The sequence below is a fragment of the Rhinatrema bivittatum genome, chromosome 4 (assembly GCF_901001135.1).
Source record: "Rhinatrema bivittatum chromosome 4, aRhiBiv1.1, whole genome shotgun sequence".
In the NCBI taxonomy this organism is placed as follows: domain Eukaryota; kingdom Metazoa; phylum Chordata; class Amphibia; order Gymnophiona; family Rhinatrematidae; genus Rhinatrema; species Rhinatrema bivittatum.
In genome coordinates, this window is record NC_042618.1 from 415156840 (window position 1) to 415176464 (window position 19625).

The 19625-nt window shown below is 45.5% G+C and overlaps 1 protein-coding gene across 3 annotated transcripts in view; it reads left to right on the forward strand.

Annotated features, from left to right (window-relative positions):
* The first annotated feature begins 10874 nt into the window (after positions 1 to 10874).
* Positions 10875 to 19625, forward strand: part of NCKIPSD (NCK interacting protein with SH3 domain) — a 170795-nt gene continuing 162044 nt past the window's right edge. For all 3 annotated transcript variants that reach the window (XM_029601283.1, XM_029601284.1, XM_029601285.1), the window contains exon 1: positions 10875 to 11183. In XM_029601283.1, the coding sequence (XP_029457143.1) occupies positions 11013 to 11183 (171 nt within the window). In that variant the 5' untranslated portion in view covers positions 10875 to 11012. The remainder of the gene's footprint in view (positions 11184 to 19625) is intronic.

The window sequence follows — 19625 nt, forward strand, 5'->3', positions numbered from 1 at the left end:
GTGTGGGGGGGGGGGGGTTGATTGTGTATGTAAGGTGGGGATAGTCTCTGGGGAGGGGATGGGAGAGTCTGGGGTATGTGTGTGGGCACTCTTTCATCCTTATAGTCTTTACGTTGTCCCATTGCCCTTCTCCCTCTCTGCTTCCCTCTTATTTGTATGTGGAGAGCTGCATTGGGAGGAGAGGGTGAAGGGCACACCTTACTCCTTGCACTCTCCTACTTCTCCCCCTCTCCAATGCTCTTCCCTCTCCCTCAACCCAGCTGTGTTCCCTCCCTCTCATTTCCCTCCTCTTACCCCACTCCCCTTCCCTATCATTGACCCTCTCTCCTTTTGCACTTTCCACCTCCTTCCCCTTTTCTCCCCCTTGTAACGGGATGGTGTAACGGTGGTGGTGTATATGGATGTGTTTGTGAGGGTTGGTGATGGTGGAATATGAGGATAGGGAGTGTGTAGTGCTGTGTGCAAGGGCAGCTCCAAAGTGGGGATAGGGGGTGCGGGAGCACCCCTGGCTAAGGAGCTTGCTCTTCTCAGCTGCTACTTAGATAATTAGCCTCAAGGCAGCGTATTAGCAGGTACTCCACCAAAGTATATTGCGCCTGCTGCTCTTAAGCTCCAAGCCAAATGCATTACTCTACACTTGTCTTGGATAAAACCATTTATTTCATTTCTGTTTTTTTATTTTTTTTTTGACCCAGCAGTTTCCTCCTGCTCCTCTTGGGCTTCCAGCTTGATCAGAACCAGGGCTGAGATTTGGCACCATAAGCCGTCATTTCCAACTACTTGCATTTTTTGTCCTCTGTTTTATAATCCTCTCTCTCCCCTCCCCCCAACATACTTAGCCTGACCACTGCAGTGATGGTCTTGGGCTGGGGGCTATGCACCAGGGCTCCTTCTGGAACACTGCAATCATGGGCCCTGAAGCTGGCCACTAGGTGTCACCCTTATGCAATGACCACAGCTGCCTCCATAGCATCCTCAGCCACAACCAACCCGATTAGCAGAAGGTCTGACTCAAGGATAAAACTGGGGAACTTCCTGAGCCGCTGGTCTAACCCCCTGTTTTTTCATTTTGTTAAGATTGTTCACTATGAAGACCTGATCACATAACCGGCAGCAAAACAGAATCTATTTAGGAGTTGTTAAAATCGATCAGGAGCTCTCACCCATCAATAATAAAGCACAAATGCAAAATAAATTAATGTATTGTCAATGTGTTCAGATCTATAGTCTCAAAAGCTTATTCAGATTTTTAAAAAATGGTTAAGGTAATCAGAATAAGTCAAAGCTCATATTACTGTGACAACAATAATCAAAGTTTCTGACACCCATGGGCATTTTCCACCAGCCTAGTACAGGGATTCTGAGTGAGGGCCACAACCAGCTCTGCTTTTCTGGATATCCACAATTAATATTCATCAGATTTCTTTGTATACAGATTATCTACGAACAGGGAGAATTTACATAGCTTGGTTACTCTGAAAACTGAACCCATTTGTAGCCCTCAAGTCCCACAGCTGAGAAACTCTGATCTAGTATATTTGGGAATGCATTATGGATGTTAAACATAAATGCATTCTAGGGTACTTTATTATTTTATTGTATTTAATGGCAAATTAAATTGTTTAACTTAAGAAAAAAGATGCAAGAGTTTTCCTGCAGCACCTGCATTCCTCTTCTAGTATTGCAAACCTGGAATTTTAGTCTGATTTTCAAACATTTCCTCTGGGATAACGCCTGTCACATCTCTTCCTCTGCAGAGTGAAATCCTTCAGGATGCCAGTCTATTTCTCTGTGCTTTCAACTGGCCTTGAATCTGAATGTCTTCATAAGATTTTCCAGTACTACAGGGTTCCCAAACAAGTCCTAGTGACCCCACAGTCAGTCAGGTTTGCAATGAATATGTATAAGATACATTTGCATATGCCATGTGTCCAATTTATGCAGATTTATCTCATGGATATTCATTATGGATATCCTGAAACTGGACAGGCTGGGCGTGGGGGAGGGGTCAGCAGGAGAGCTTTGGGAAGCCCTGCACTAAAGTCTGTTTCCTGAGAACATTTGACATTTTAGGCTTTGACATGAATCTTTAATATCTTTTTGCGTCCAGGAAATGAGTAAAGAAACCCCTCCCCCCCCATAAATCCAAAACTGTTTGTGCTTCTGTAAAATTCCACACTTTGCATCACATGCTGGAGCTTCCTCTTTCTGTTTTCCGTTTTAGTGCTTCTTGCAGTGAGTTAAACATTCAGATAACGTGCAGATACAGAAAAAACGGTGCTCATTGTTTGAGGTGTGTACAGTCTCATAATAGCTATGATTTCAGGACATACATGTCAGGCTGAATTATTCTACCTTAGTTTGGCATCGTTTTGTCATAGCTCCTGTGCAGTAACACTGAATGGGATGTGCTGCCTTACATCTCAATACAAGGTGGTGTGCTCAGATAGACTGCGCCCAAGATCGGGGATGGATTTGGTGCTTTACTATTTTTACTCAGTATTTGCCGTTTATGAACCATTTTTCTTAATAAAGTCTAGCAAAGGTTTAATCTAGTAATTGCCCTTTGGGCCATCCTGACTAGAAAATCAATCATTGTGACAAATCATGTCAGAAATGACCTGCAACTCCAATCCAATCCTTCATGAAAAATACATAAACTGTAATCAGATGTATTCCCAAATGCCAAAAAACAGTTTTGTTAGAAATTATTAGGGAACGAAAACCTTTAATTTTTCCAATAATGAGATTTTTGTTGGGAAACAGCCTCCCTGGCTTCCTTATAGTGAAAGAAGAGAATGAGGCTGGCCCTACAAATGGTGACCTCTGGGGCCTCATTCCTCTCCAGTCTTTGACCATCTTTTCTAGGTCCTCTCTGAACAGTAGTCCACCTTTAAAGGGTAGCTTCCCTAGCCTGGTCTTGGACACAGAGTCTGCCGCCCAGTTTTTCAGCCATAATAGCCATCTTGCCGGGACCTCTGTTGCTGCTAATTTAGCTCTTATGAGGTCATATATCGTATATGCCTCAAAGGATGCTGCCAAATCCACTAGGGTCGCGTCCGCCCTATCCTCCGTGGGTCCTGCATCTTCGGGACCCTGGATCTCTTGCTGAGACCAGATTAGAAGGGCCCTGGCCACAAACAGCTGACTGGAGGGCCGGGGATGAAAGCTCAAAACCTTTCTTGAGTCAGGTTTCCACTTTCCTGTCCTGAGAGTCTTTCAGAGCTGCCCCACCTTCTACTGCTATTGTCGTTTTCTTTGCTATTGCTGAGATCACTGCATCCACACTAGGCAGATCCTGAAGCCTATCCTATTAGGTAATAGGTACAGCCTCTGCATAGTTCTACGGCTTCTAAGCCTAGACTCCGGGATTTCCCACTCCGCTGTCAGCATGTCCTGGATTGCTGAATGGACGGGAAATGCCTTGCATGGCTTCTTTATCCCTGTCAAGATGGGATTTCCCTTCATTCTAACTTTGGGCATTTCTTCCTTCAAACTTAGGACCCGCGAGATCTTTGAAATTAGGGCTCCCAGCTCATCTGACCTAATTAAACACACAACCAAGTCCCTAGTCTCAGGTACCTCAGGTACCTCCTCACCTAAAATCTCTTCTTGGGAAGAACCTCCTCAAACCCCCCCAGGCCTCCACGTCAGGACTCCAAATCTCCCAGCCTGAGAGCGACTTGGGCTTTTCCCTCGGAGAAGCTGCCTTGCCCTGCTTTTCCTTCATCTGGAGATAGGCATGGTGCATAGCCAAAATGAAATCCGAGGAGAACTCAGACTCCTTCCCCCTCCAGGGCCTCTGGTCGCTCATGCTTCTTGGCTGAGGCTGGCCCACTCTCCGATGCTGTGTGTGGAGGAATACCTCAACCGCCCTGAAAATGGCTCCAGAAATGGCGGAAAGGACGTGCTCCCCAGCGTGTGCTGCTCAATTGGCCCAGCCCCACCTCCTTTCTCTACCAGAGCCTGCTTCTCGCCAGCGACACTAGGGACCTGCCGGGCCCCGCACCTGGCGCACTTCCTCCCCTTGTCCATACTTGGGGCAGGCTGTGATGCTTCAGGCCGGGCTGCTTCTCCACCTTTTTTTTTTTTACTCACAGTTTAGGCGATCTTGTGGGGAAACCAGGAGACCAAAACTGGTTGCCCTGTGGAGGGAAGAACAGACCTACGGAGGCTGTGGTCCTGCGAGGTTCCCCACTCTGGCCCTGGCTCCTAGGGAAAGCAACCTTAAGGAAGGCCGTTGCCCTAGAGCCACTCCTCACACTCTGGACTAGTGACAACTGTGTCCGTCTCCTCTGTTGGAGGCAGAGACTACTGACTTCCCCTCTGCTGGGACAGCCTTTATGGTAATGACATCAGAAGAGGAAGCTTTCGTGCTCTGTGCCCATCTGCTGGTGGGAGGGAGAATCCTACAGGTTACTGGTGTGGCAGGATGATGAGGAAGAGGTCCGTTTTTGTACTTGTGTCCCCATGTTCTTTATCATCTGGCTGAACAATGAAATCTTTTTTTCTAAACTGTCCTTCATAAATGTTCCCTGAATCCAGTTTCCCTACAGGATTGACATTTCTTTATACACATTTAAACGTTAGTATGCATTACTTTAATGGGAAGTAAGTGCTTTCACTGTTTCTAGAATTTCAAGGGTATTTGAATGGATATTTGTGCAATGCTTTTAAAACCCATTGAACTAGATGCTTTTATGAAGACAAAGAGCAACAAAGCCGGTCATTTTTCAGAACTAGCACATCTAGATGATAACAAATAAAACTGTAGCAGTTTTCTTGAAAGAATGTGACTGACTGCATACTTCAGAATACATTTGGAATAGGAAATGAGAAACAAGGATTTGCACATGATGACCTGGGGTGTTGAGGAGTCATCCAGTCATTACCCTAACCTGTCCCTTAAAGAAACCATCTACTCTAAGGATTTATAGGCCAATGTACTAAGGTGTGCTAGATTTTGTAAATGGGACTGTACAGGATTAAAGTGCTGTTAGCATGCATTAACTAGTTAATGTGCAATAAGTGCTTTTAGCATGCATAACTTTTTTGTTTTTGAGGAAACAGTGCTTTTATTGAAAGTAATTTATTGTTTGCAAGTTTAAGCATATAAATTCAAGCTAATGAGCTACAGCGATGCAAACTTATGCAAAGTAGCTCAATAGCCATGAATACAGAGATAAACTTTGAATAATAAATGCTTTGCAGAGGCAATTAAAAAAACCCCAACAACTACATCTCAGAGAAGTATAACCTATCATTAAGATCATCCATTGTACTTGAAGACTGGAGGATAGCTAATGTAACCCCAATATTTAAAAAGGGCTCCAGGGGCAATCCAGGAAACTATAGACCAGTTAGCCTGACTTTAGTGCCAGGAAAAATAGTGGAAAGTGTTCTAAATATCAAAATCACAGAACATATAGAAAGACATGGTTTAATGGAACAAAGTCAGCATGGCTTTACCCAAGGCAAGTCTTGCCTCACAAATCTGTTTCACTTTTTTTGAAGGAGTTTAATAAACATGTGGATAAAGGTGAACCGGTAGATGTAGTGAATTTGGATTTTCAGAAGGCATTTGACAAAGTTCCTCATGAGAGGCTTCTAGGAAAAGTAAAAAGTCATGGGATAGGTGGCGATGTCCTTTTGTGGATTGCAAACTGGCTAAAAGACAGGAAACAGAGAGTAGGATTAAATGGACAATTTTCTCAGTGGAAGGGAGTGGACAGTGGAGTGCCTCAGGGATCTGTATTGGGACCCTTACTTTTCAATATATTTATAAATGATCTGGAAAGAAATATGACGAGTGAGGTAATCAAATTTGCAGATGATACAAAATTGTTCAGAGTAGTTAAATCACAAGCAGATTGTGATAAATTGCAGGTAGACCTTCTGAGACTGGAAAATTGGGCATCGAAATGGCAGATGAAATTTAATGTAGATAAGTGCAAGGTGATGCATATAGGGAAAAATAACCCATGCTATAGTTACACAATGTTAGGTTCCATATTAGGTGCTACCACCCAAGAAAGAGATCTAGGTGTCATAGTGGATAACACATTGAAATCATCGGTTCAGTGTGCAGTGGCAGTCAAAAAAGCAAACAGAATGTTGGGAATTATTAGAAAGGGAATGGTGAATAAAACGGCAAATGTCATAATGCCGCTGTATTGCTCCATGGTGAGACCGCACCTTGAATACTCTGTACAATTCTGGTCACAACATTTCAAAAAACATATAGTTGCGATGGAGAAGGTACAGAGAAGGGTGACCAAAATGATAAGGGGAATGGAACAGCTCCCCTATGAGGAAAGACTAAAGAGTTTAGGACTTTTCAGCTTGGAGAAGGGATGGCTGAGGGGGATATGATAGAGGTGTTTAAAATCATGAGAGGTCTAGAATGGGTAGATGTGAATCGGTTATTTACTCTTTCAGATAATAGAAAGACTTGGGGGCACTCCATGAAGTTAGCATGTGGCACATTTAAAACTAATCGGAGAAAGTTATTTTTCACTCAACGCACAATTAAACTCTGGAATTTGTTGCCAGAGGATGTGGTTAGTACAATTAGTATAGCTGTGTTTAAAAAAAGATTGGATAATTTCTTGGAAGAGAAGTCCATTACCTGCTATTAATTAAGTTGACTTAGAAAATAGCCACTGCTATTACTAGCAACGGTAACGTGGGATAGACTTAGTTTTTGGGTACTTGCCAGGTACTTATTGACTGGATTGGCCACTGTTGGAAACAGGATGCTGGGCTTGATTGACCCCTGGTCTGACCCTGTATGGCATGTTCTTATGTTCTTAAGTTTTTGCTAAGAAGTCTGTAGAAAGATTACACACATAATTTGTCTTCTGGGTTTATTTTCACGAAATCTGGCTCATCTTAGTACACTTCTCTCTCACATAGCTGTGGTCAGACTTTCTGGAATCTTGTTGGTGATTTGTTATCCAGGACTGCAGTTTTAGCCTGAATATAATGAAGAATTCTATAAATGTCTGCAGTAGGCAGGCACCACACAGTAACATAATAAATGACAGCAGAAAAAGACTAAGTGGCCCATCCAGTCTGCCCAGTTATTCTGTCCACATTGCTAAGGATATATCCCAGTTACCAGCCACAGAGTCTGACCAACTACAAGATTTCTTCTTATCCAGGACAATCTTTCCTGTCTTCCTCCTGTCATGGCAATAGTCTCCCCATTTTGGGGAGAAAAAAATATATAAGATCCCCACTTAGTTCCTTATGGCACCTACCTTTCCCAGGCCTAAAAATGAAGCTCTGTAATAATCTAAATAGCCAGCAACAGAAGTGTGGCTGATACCAGGGCAGTTGCTGGACAAAATGGTGCACTGGGCAAAGACTGCTTTTGGCTTCACTCTTTCCCTTTTGGGTTTATATGCTTACAGACTCATGGACTGACTCATGGCACACCTCTCCCAGCAACCATCTTTCATGCCCACCCTTTGCCATTACCCAAACATCTGGCCTCTTAGATCCCCTGTGCAGCCTGCCAGATGGAGCTAGCTATGTGAGCACTTGCATTTCCATTAGGTCTTCTAGTTATTACAGAACTTGCAGCCTGCCAGATGAGCCCAGCCGCTGGTTTGATTCTCTCATTACAGGCTGATCTAAATAGTTACCACTACTAGTGAGTTTCCTAGGTCCTTTACATAGTGGACAATACTTTGAAATCTTTGGTGGTGGTCAAAAAGGCACACAAAATATTAGGAATTATTAGGAAAGTAATGGAGAATAAAACACCGAATGGCATAATGCTTCTGTATTGCTCCATGCTGCGGCCACACCTTGAGTACTGTGTGCAGTTCTGGTCAGCACATTGAAAACGATGCAGAGAAGAGCGACCAAATTGATAAGAAAGCTTGAACCGCTCCCCTAAGAGGAAAGGCTAAAGAGATTAGGGCTGTTCAGTATGCAGAGACAGCTGGGGATATGAGAGGTCTATAAAATCATGAATGGAACAGAACAGGTAAATGTGATCGGTTAGTTACTGTTTCAAAAAATACAAAGTTTAAGGGACATTCCATGAAGTAGTAAGCAGCATATTCAAAACAAATCAAAGAAAATTATTTTTCACTCAGTGTACAATTAAGCCCTGGAACTCATTGCCAGAGGATGTGGTTAAAGCAGTTCACGTAGCTGGGTTAAAAAAGGTTTGGATATGATCATGGAGAAGTCCACAAACTGTTATTAACCAAGTAGATTTACGGAATTGTCACTACTTATCATTGCGCAATAGCAGTATAGAATCTATTTACTGTTTGGGATCTTGCCCAGTATTTGTGACCTGGATTGGAAACAGGATATTGGGCTTGATGGACACTCAGTCTGACCCAGTGTGGTCCCTATGCCACAGAGAGGGGTATAGAAGCTGAAACTGTTAGCAGGAGTGGAGGTGAAGGAAAGTTTTCCTTTTGCAGGGAGGACTGTGTGCTAGAAATCTCTAACAAGCCGATACAGTACAGTACGCTCCAGTGGAGTGCCCTGTTAACCCACATTTGGACGCGCGTTTTTGACACACTAGCTTTACCCCTTATTCAGTAAGGGGTAATAGCGTGTCAAAAATGCGTGTTCCACCCCCCCCCCCCCGAAACTAACAATGCCCGCAACATACAAATGCATGTTGGTGGCCCTATTAGTTATTCCCGCGCAATACAGAAAGTAAAATGTGCAGCCAAGCCGCCCATTTTACTTTCAGAAATTAACGCCTGCCCAAAGGCTGGCGTTAATTTCTGCCGGCGCCGGGGAAGTGCACAGAAAAGCAGTGAAAACTGCTTTTCTGTGCACCCTCCGACTTAATATCATGGTGATATTAAGTCGGAGGCCCCAAAAGTAAAAAAAAAGTAAAAATTAAAAAAAAAAAAAAAAAATCGGCCCGCGGCCCAGAAGACGGACGCTCAGTTATGCTGGTGTCCATTTTCCGAACCCGTGGCTGTCAGCGGGTTTGAGAACCGACGCCGGCAAAATTGAGCGTTGGCTGTCAAACCTGCTGACAGCCGCCGCTCCTGTCAAAAAGGAGGTGCTAGAGATGCGCTAGTGTCCCTAGCACCTCCTTTTACTGCAGGCCCTAATTTGCATAGGCCACCCTCCTGAATCGCGTGCCCAGGAGAGTGGCCTGTGCGCGCGCCGGGAGAGCGGGCGCTCGCCAGCTCTCTCGCGTGTTTTTCTGAATCGGCCTGTAAGTAAACATCTACTGGAAGTGCACAGGTTGTGCATGGAAGCAGGAGGTCAATTGGAAGTAAAAGGGGAATCGTCCAGAGCCTGAGTCATCTTCTATGTCAAGGGGTGTTGCTCACCTTTCTGACAGACAAGAGGGGTACATCCCCTCAAGAACCTGATAATGAGGGGAGATAATAAAAAGCCCTGGCTCTCCTGAGTCAGAGGTTGTTTGAGATTCCACTGGAAGAAATTGATTGGAGCTGAAATCCTCGCAAGGAATCCCAGAAGGGAGAAGCCAGGAGTGAGGCTGGGGATTTTCCACTTAAATCTTTAGATGACTAAGAAAAAGGGTAAGAGACTGCTCAGAAGCTGCAGCCTGGTTACACCTGGATTTACTAGGGTAAGGTTTCTGCTGGATTAGGACCCTACAATGAGCCAGAGAGTACCTGCCTTGGGCTTGGGGAATCTTGAAGCCATTGCTGACGGGTTTTGCATGTAGCTGAACAGAAGTTCCAGTGAGTAACTATCTATCTGGTGGAGCATAGTTTTGCAACAGGGGACAAAGGAGAGAGAAGTAACAAAGTTACTGGAGACCTTGTGTTGCTACACCAAGAAACCATCTTCATACTGGGAGTTTGTGAAGAGAGGCCTAAAGCTTTCTTTCAACTGTGATTTCATTTAAGTTCTCCTTCTACCTGCATCTACTTGACTGTCACTATGTTTAACGCTGAAGACTCCTAATTAAACTATCTTTTCTTTGGAGCACAGTTAGAGACTGGAGAGTGTTTCATTTGGATGGTGTGTTCTTGGCCAGGCATTGGCCCTGCAGAAAAACCTGTCCCCAGCTCTCGGCCCTGGAGAACTGTTTCCCCCACCTCAGGGTTAACATCAAGCACCTTGAGACTGAGAAGGTGGCCCCCACAAAAGGGGGGGGGGGGGAGGGGGTATTACACCAATATGGCAATTCTTATGTTCTTATAGCCTGTCAGACAGACTGGCATATGTGAGCACCTGAATTTTTCCACTAGGAATTTTAGTTATTACAGACTTTTCAGTCTGCCAGGCAGACCCAGCTGCTAGTTGATTCTACCATCACAGCCTTCCAGACAATCCAGCCACATGGATATCTGTGATATTGTAGGACTTTCAACATTTCATATTAACCACTTTATTATACAGCACTATTTTTTTTAATCTGGTGAGTAGCATAGCAACATAGGAAATGATTGCACAAGACTAAAATCGTCCAGCCAGTCTGCCCATCAAGCTTTTAGGGTATTAACTACTGCTCTGTGTAGGTGCTTAAACATATGCTGGTAGGTCATGCTTTCTGCTCTCTCATCTTTTAGTTCTTGCAAGCTTATCCCTCCCATGTCCTCTTAAAATCCATTACTGTTTTAGCAGCCAGTACTAGCCCAGAAGAATGTTCCCCACAATTATACAGCAAAGTGCGCAAAAGTACTTTGGTAACGTTTGTATATGTTATTTAAAATAACTGAAACGTCCGCAAAGCACAGAATGAAGCCGGTGAAAGTGCTGGAGACATCCAGGGCATCGCACGTTCCGGATTAACCCATGCTAGGTCTTCCCCACAGCCGCCGCCAGAGGCCGCTCTCCGCTCAGGGTAGCTGCCGGGCTCGGAGCCGCCCTTCTTTTCGACGCACTGGCGTGGTGACGTAGGCCAGACATCATCGGCCGGCGTGGGGGTGCGAGGGATTTCTGCAGTGTTTACTTTGGGGTGGAACGCGAGATACTCCGCATACCCCTCCCGGGTTCCAGAGTGCAACTCGGTTTTTCCGCGTTCTAGGAGGGGTTGCGTCACCCCCATGTACCGCTCGCTGTACATCTTCCGCTCCCCGGAGCCCAACTCCCTGCAGTTCGGCGCCGGGGAGAGCTTCCTGATCCTGGAGCGCAGCAACCAGCATTGGTGGTTGGCGAGCCGCTGTAGCAGCGGGGAAACGGGTTATGTGCCGGCCTCCTATCTCGAGAGGATCCAGGTGAGAGCAGCCTCGCGCCCTCCCCCGGCACTGTATCCGGATGGATACTGCATTATCAATACTTACCGGTTCTAGTCTACTGCTAACGGAGCGTGTAGCTCTGCTGCGGTGCCCGGCGCAGCGGCAGCGAGAGGAAAGCGTACTTCTGCTGTACCAGCACTGCAGCCAGGAGCAATGGTTGAGTATGAAATACTGATCCAAGAGCAGCACGTGGAGTGCTCATGCTGCTGGACTAATACTGCCTGAGGGGCAGCAAGTGCACTTCGACTGTAACTTGGAGACGCAAATGTGTTGAATACTTCGGTACTGTAGAATCCTTAAAAATCATCTTGAGTAACTTGACAGGTGGACTGTATGTAGCGGGCAGGGCTCTAACCTGGTTCTTTGGGTTTGTTGCTGAGGCAGGAGCTGTAAATAGTCTGGTTTAGTCACTTAAATCCTCGAATTCCAGTAGTACTGTAGTCAGCATAAAATAAGCAAAGGCACTGGAAGAAGAAGAGCAACATTATAGATGGACAGCTATGCAGGGAAAATAAACCTGCTCTCTTATAACTTTATGTTGCATTGATACTGGCAGCTCCATTTTAGTAGCAAAAGATTTTTTTTTAACTTTCTGCTAACGTAGACGTAGTTGACCCTGTTCATTTATGCTTCTTGACATTCCAACTCTTCAGGAGTCCTATCTCACTGGTGTCCAATGCCTCTAACAAGTCCTAACAGTCAAAATCCTATTGCAGCCTGGAAGATTCTGCTTTCTTCTGGAGTCTGCTCTATTGTCTGATGTCATATATTGGACTTATGAGGAAGTGTTTCTGTATTCTCCTGGTGTAATTGAATGATTTATGCTGACCTTCACAAGTTAGGAGAGTGGAGCTGAACAATAAATGTTCTCATGGAGCTTTGCATATTTGTAATCTCTTTTGTATGGCTGCAGGCCTGTGCTAGAGTACCTTGTGACATGGGAGCATCCTGGTTCAAGCCCCTATTATTTCTGTTCATAGGATTTACTGATTATGGTTTGTGAGTGTCTTCAAGTGAATTACAGTAACAGTCATCTACTGTGTAGGTGACAGAGGGGACAGATTTGAATTGCCAGTGGACTAATCATAATTACATAGTAAAAGATGGCAGATAAAGATCTAAATGGTCTATCCAGTCTGCTCAGTAAGTTGTTTAGGTAATAACTGCTGCTCCATGTAGGTTGCCCCCTCCTCCTCCCCCCCCCCCTCCCACCTTTTGTTAAAGGTAGTAATTACCACTGTGTGGATTACCTGAATGCAATCTGTTAAGGGTAGTATTTGCCACTCTGTGCAGGTTACCCTCATGCAGAAATATGTGAAGTTAAAACTGGTCACTCCATTTTCATTTTCTAGTCCAGGGGTGAGCAAACTTTTTTGAGCTGCAGCCTCCCTTCTATTCATGCAGTCGATTGGGGCCTCCCAAGATGGGTTACTATATGTGCGCACACACGCATACAGTATTCACCAAGCAGCTACACTACCAACAAGTGACTCAAAGCCCTCATTTTGTTTCTCTTAAAGTTGCTGAAAGGAGTAAGCATTCATATAGCCACAGAGAGCTAGGTACCCTGTGCCCAGACAGACACAGAGAGAAACAAATACCTCACACCCAGCATGTGAAACAGATACCCAGACAGTCTCCCCATATCCAGAAACACACTCCATTGAGAGACAGAAACCCAACACCCAGACAGGCACAGACACACTAATATACCATACCTAGACAAAGAAACAAGAGAGGCATAGACACAACACATCCAGACAGACAAACACAGGCAGAAACACCACACAGAGAGCGAGACATAGGCAGACAGACCAGCTAACACACCAGACAAACAGAGAGAGACAAACTCTACACCTTATCCAGATACGTAGGTCACACACCACAATGGTACGGGCTGGGGGAAAAAAAAGTATAAAGCTTTTTTTATGAGCCGAGAAAAACTCCATCTTATCCTGCCCAACTTTTTTTCTTTGCCTTTTTACTATTTTCACGAATTTTTCCCTGTTTTTTTATTTTTTGTATTTTTCTTAGTTTGCTCAACTTTTTTTTATTTCCTCATCTTTTGATTTGCTCATTTAATATTTGCTTTTAATCTTCCTTCCGCTTCCTCATTCTCTTTGGCCCTCATTGCCCATTCCCTTCCCCCAACCTCACCACTTCTTTTCCTCGCAGCAGGCAACCGCTGTGATCTCTTCCTGGGTAGGGACCTGGCAGCAGTAGGTGCTCCTCCAATCTGAGGCCAGAGGGTGGTAGATCAGCCATAGAAGTAAGCAGCTCCTCTCCTTGGCCCACTGAAAGAAATGCATAGCTAAGCTGTGGCATTCTTACAATAATATCACTCTCTCTCTTGAGCTTGCAAGCTGCCGTGGCACAATGACTTGACAGCATAGCCATTTTTTTCTTCCCTGATTGGAAAGCCATTGTGCCCCACTTCAGGATTGTTCAAGCCTCCCTCCCCACCCCCAGCTTCCTCACTCCTGCTCTAGTCACTAGGGATCCTCTGTGATAAAGGAAACTAATATAGTTCTCCAAAGAGGTGACTATAATAATTGGAGCAGTAGTAACACTACTGCGGGTCAGATGTACTAAATATTTTTGCCATGGATACAAAATGGGAGGAACTATCTAGCACATCTGGCTCTGGGTTAGTGATAGTAAAAATGTGTTGCTTCAAGTGAATAAAAGTACTAATATTTTCTGTTTTGAAAAGGCTGCCAAGAGGCCGCGTGTCTCTCAGAGGAACTAAATAAAACCCTTTGTACCCCATTCTCCAGTGCATCATATGCTGTTCATGTCAATAAGAATGGGCCTCATATACCTCTTTTTAGAGATGCAGAATTACTCTCATGATAACAATATCTGGAATATGATGTATCTCATGATGACAATATCTGGAATAGTACGGCATGTATAGCATGGCATCGGGATAAACTAAGGGCACAAAGCTCAAAATGCTTGTCCACACTTTGCCTCATTTAAATATGCTCTGAAATACCTACATGCCCCTGCTCCATAAGAAACAGTGAAGGAAACTGCAAATTGAATTATGCATAGAGAACTTCAGATTTTCCATGAGAAAATGTAATCCTGTGCTTTAGGACAGTAGAAATCAAGATTCGTCATAGCGTTGAGCAACAAGAGAGACCCATTGCCATGTATCCAAGCAACATTAATTGCTTAAATGCAGTTTTGTCCCTAAAAAATGGAATGCTGACTGTTCTGTGGCAAAGGTCACCTTTCTGTTTCTCAGAAGAACCAGTGCTTGGGTTCCCTGACAGTTCACATAACAGCATTATGTAGAGCGGTTCTTCTCAGTCAGTGTGCCTTGGGAAAATTCTTCTTGTGCCTCGTTGCTTGCAGCCTCAGCCTTATTCTTCTCCCTGTGCTCATGCTGGATTCTATTGGACGGTGTCCCACTCTCTTGCTTGCTGCTTCAGCCCCTCCTTCCTGTCCCCATGGTAACCAACACTGCGGAAGACCAGAGTGGATGGGTGGGAGCAGGGAGACCACACAGCAGCAGTTAATGATAGGGAAGTGCCTCTGCTCCTTGTTCTAGTCCCTCCCGTCCTGTCCATTCCCCAGCTCTGACCTGCTTACTTGAGTAGAGGGCTCTTCTCTGCTGTGCTGTGTTTACTTGGAGCATCACTGCTCCAGGCTTTAGATGTCTTTGCTGCAAGGGCTTGGGACTCAGATGCTAGTAGAGTAGGGAGTCAGGTAGGGTTGCGGCCAGGTGAATGCTTGGGGAAGCAGTGCAAAGGATGGTGAATGTTAAGGGAGGTTAGGAGTGTGTGACTGCTTGGAAGAAGGCACAGCATGCTGACACAGTATTATACATTGCTGCTCCTGCTAGTGGTGAGGGAGAGGGGAGAAGAACAGGATTGAAAGGGCAAGCTGGGCCATAGTAGGGGAGGGGTAAGGTGGGATGGAGGTGAGAGAGAGAGGATCAGGTATCGGGAGGAATTGAGATGGGGGGGGGGGGGGGGGCCAGGAGAAGGGACAGAGACCAGGACTGAGAGAGAGGGAGAAAGGACCCTGGATAAGGGCCAGATTGCTAGAGAGGGAAAGGTTGGAGAGAGAGAGAGAGAGAGAGAGAAAGGTACTGGGAAGATAGAGATGGAGAAACAACTCAGGAATAGGGAGAGAAAAGGGATGAGAGAGAGACAGTACCCTGGGTTTGAAATTGGGGAATTTTGGGAGATAATGGAAGAGAACAGGAATGATGATTGGAGGTGAGAGAGAGAAGGAGAAACAGGAGAGCCTCAAGGGAAGAGAAAGTATTAAAATATCTACTCAAGGAAAGAAACAAGAAGGAAAAGGCACCAAAGAGAGCGAGAAACAAAAAAGAAACAGAGAGAAGACTTGGAGATGAGAAAAAGACACAATCAGCCAGAAAAGCAAGCCAGATACTTTAAAGGATGGAAACTTTTATTGCCCGGTAGAGAATATTAATAACTCACCAGTAGAAAATATACTGGGATACAAATCAAAGTCTCTGGCTTGGACATATTTCCCACATAGAGTTTACATGTTGGGAAGTCTTGAATTTTGTTTTGGCTAATTTTGATTTTCTGGCATGTAATTAATTCTCTGGTATGCAGAACGTATCCACCAGTATGTACTGGGCCCAAACATATTTTGTGTTGTTAAAACTTAAAGAATATGTTTTGAGAGTAGATTGCAACAATTTTCTATGGAGATAGTCCACCAGATTTCTATTTGTACTACAGGGAACAAGTGTCCAAGATTCACCCACCAGAGCTCTGGTAATCTTACCCTATCTCCTTCGTTCCTAATGGAAGGAGAGCAGTGCTTCTTATCTATGTGCACCTCCCATACCGGCCTCAATATGATGTTTGAATGTGGAGCCCTGTAATCTCACGGGATTGGCTGATTCTGCACATTCATATGTCAGATTGAAGGTGGCAGAATGAGACACACATAGGTAAAAAGTGTTATTCTCTTGTTGGGGAGGGAGGAACAAAAATTATGCAAAATTTGGTTTGCTGTGCCACGAGAATTGAGCAAAATTGAAAGTATGCCGTAAAGGTTGAGAAACCCTAATGTAGAGCAACACAAGAAGGATAGTGGCAGTGGGGAACAGAATCATTTGCCCCACACAGGGGCATCCAGACTATTCTGGAGATGGATGCCCTCTGAAACACAGGAGAGGAAAACCTGAGGATTGGCATCCTCTGCCTTCAGCCAAGGAAGGCATTCCCTCATATGAAGGATGTCTAACACTCTTTAGGCTGGAGGGACAGGAGGCCATCAGCATTGCCCTGGCAGTGAAAGTGGTTTTTAGGGGGCCAAAGGCCCATTCTGTAATAACGCTGGGTATAAGTATAATAATAGCACTCTTTAATGCAGTGGTTCTCAACCTTTTTTTGGCCGGGACACACCTGACAGATGGTTCTCACATGCGTGACACACTGAGCATGTGACCGTCACGGGGCTAAATGTAAACATGCACTCTGCATCCACAGGAATCCCCTCAACCCCCCGCAATGAGTGCAGAGCAGATCTAGGGCATTACCCTGTACAACTCGCCATACAAAAAAAGATATTCTGGTTCTGATGACATCTCAGTAAAAGCAAAACAAACTCCCTTTACTACCAGGCACAATAGCCCTTCTTATGAAAAGACAGTAATTTACCACTAATGCATATCCTATTGAGAAAACACAACAAATAAGATTGATACAAAAGCCTACATGCTAGTAAAATATCTCACCTCTGTCACACACCCAGAACTGACCTTCACCAAGTACAGAAAGACCACACATTATAAATATGGAGACAGAAACTGGAATGGAAAACCAAAAAAGCCACTCTGCATGCAGTGCAAACCTAGAGAAATGGAAAGAGAAATATAGCACCTAACATAGTCCCAGGATCTGCAATAATGCACACAAACTAACCCGCACAAAGATACACCTGTATTATGGAACACACTTAACCAGTAACAACCCTATCTAAGGAATACAACTATTAAACCAGGCCCTAAACACTAATACATTTCCTATTGGGAAAACAGAATAAGCCAAGCTGCTATAGCGCCCCACACAGAAATAATTGTAAAGCTTTACTAAAAATGTTACAAAACAGCTGCTGAACAGAATATCCAACAATTAAAAACTCATAAAAATTATTAAAACATGTCCAAATATCAATAAAATATTTCAAAACAGCAGACATCGCATAATACCCAATAATTAAAATGGCAATCAAGAAAAATAAATTTAAAAAGCCACCTTTTCTTACCCTCTCCAGCAACTCTCCTACTCCTTTCCCTTCCAGGCCAATAGCACTCACAGGAAGCAGCAAGGGCTGCTGAAGCTCTGTCCTCACAGTCCTCTTCCTTAGCACCCACAACCAGTCACTCACACACATAACTCCAATTAGACCCCACGAACAGTCTCGGTCTCTCTCACCTCCCTGACCAGTCTCTCTCTCAATCACACTCATGGTCTCTTATATACAAGCTCTCAATCACACACAAATGCTCTCACACCCACACCAGCTCTCACCCAGGCTTCCATTCACACCCACACACACCACCTCTCACCCAAGCACCCATTCACACCCACACACACCAGCTCTCACCCAGGCTCTCATTCACACACAGACACCCCAGCTCTCACCCAGGCACTCATTCACACACAGACACCCCAGCTCTCACCCAGGCACTCATTCACACACAGACACCCCAGCTCTCACCCAGGCACTCATTCACACACAGACACCCCAGCTCTCACCCAGGCACTCATTCACACACAGACACACCAGCTCTCACCCAGGCACCCATTCACACCAGTTCTCACCCAGGCTTCCATTCACACCAGCTCTCAACCAGGCACCCATTCACACACAGACACACCAGCTCTCACCCAGGCACCCATTCACACACGGACACACCAGCTCTCACCCAGGCACCCATTCACACCCACACACACCACCTCTCACCCAGGCACCCATTCACACCCACACACACCACCTCTCACCCAGGCACCCATTCACACCCACACACACCACCTCTCACCCAGGCACCCATTCACACCAGCTTTCAGCCAGGCACTCATTCACACACAGACGCACCGGCTCTCACCCAGGCACTCATTCACACACACAGTCGCACCCGCTCTCACCCAGGCACTCATCCACGCACAGACGCACCCGCTCTGACCCAGGCACTCATTCACACACACAGACGCACCCACTCTCACCCAGGCACTCATCCACGCACAGACGCACCCGCTCTCACCAAAAACTTCTTCTTCCTTCGCTGCAGGGATGGGCTCCAGTTCCGCCGCGGCTTTACTCCGGCGGGCCTTCTTTTTTCGCCACCGCGGGAATGGGCTCCCGTGGTGGCCTCGGTCGGGTTTCCTCTTCGCCGCCACAGGCTGTGGCGGCCTTGCTTTGTCGGGGTCAGGTCTCCTCTTCGCCGCCATGGGAATGGGCTCCCATGGCGGCTTTGCTTCGTCGGGGGTCGGGTTTCCTCTTCATTGCGCGATCTTGCTTCGTCAGAGTTCAAAATTCCTCCCTGCCTGCCTCACCGGCCAATCAAAGGCTTCCTCCCTTCTTCCTACTCCCACTGGTAGGGAGGAGGCTTCCGATTGGCCTGCACAGGGGCAGGCAGAATGAAGGAGGCTTCCCATTGTGTAATGGGGGTAGGAAGAACGAAGGCTTCCAATTGGCCCGCGTGTGCTGGAAAAAGGCAAAAGGAAAGTAGAACGGGGTAGTGGGACACCGGGAGACGCGACACACCTGGCGGTGTTTGGCGACACACCGGTTGAGAAGCGCTGCTTTAATGTATACAAATGTGTACATATGTAAGTATGCCATGACTACAAAATTCGATCTTTGCCTCGGAATTAGCCAGTCCCTGTGGAATCATGGGAGGCGGAGCCGAATTGGGGACTCAGCAACTGGCTGGTGTGTGTAGTTGTAACTTCCTTCCTACCCTTTCTTGCCAGTTCTCTTCTGCACTATTCAGCCAAGCAGTAGTAACGGAGAGCGGTAGTGCCTCTGTTTACATCTATCCTAGGCTGGTGACTATGTTGTCTTGAGTGATTTGTGTCCAGGAGGCAGAGGGGAAGGATGCAACCAGAGGCACTCCTAATGCCCTCCTCATAGTGCATGCTTAATCAGTGCGGGAAGGGGTATTGAGGTGTGGTTGAAAGAAGGGTTGAGGAGGGGCAGGAAAGGTATTGATTGAGGGGGTATATGTGTATGTGAGAGAGGAGTTGGAGGTGAGTGTGTATGTTTATAGACATAGACATAGACATTTGGAAAAGGGAGAGAAATAAGATGGGTGGGGATGCAAGGGGAGCAGGACGATATACTAGGGATGTGAATCGTTTTTTAACGATTAAAATTATCGTCCGATAATTTTAATATCGTCTTAAATCGTTATAGAAC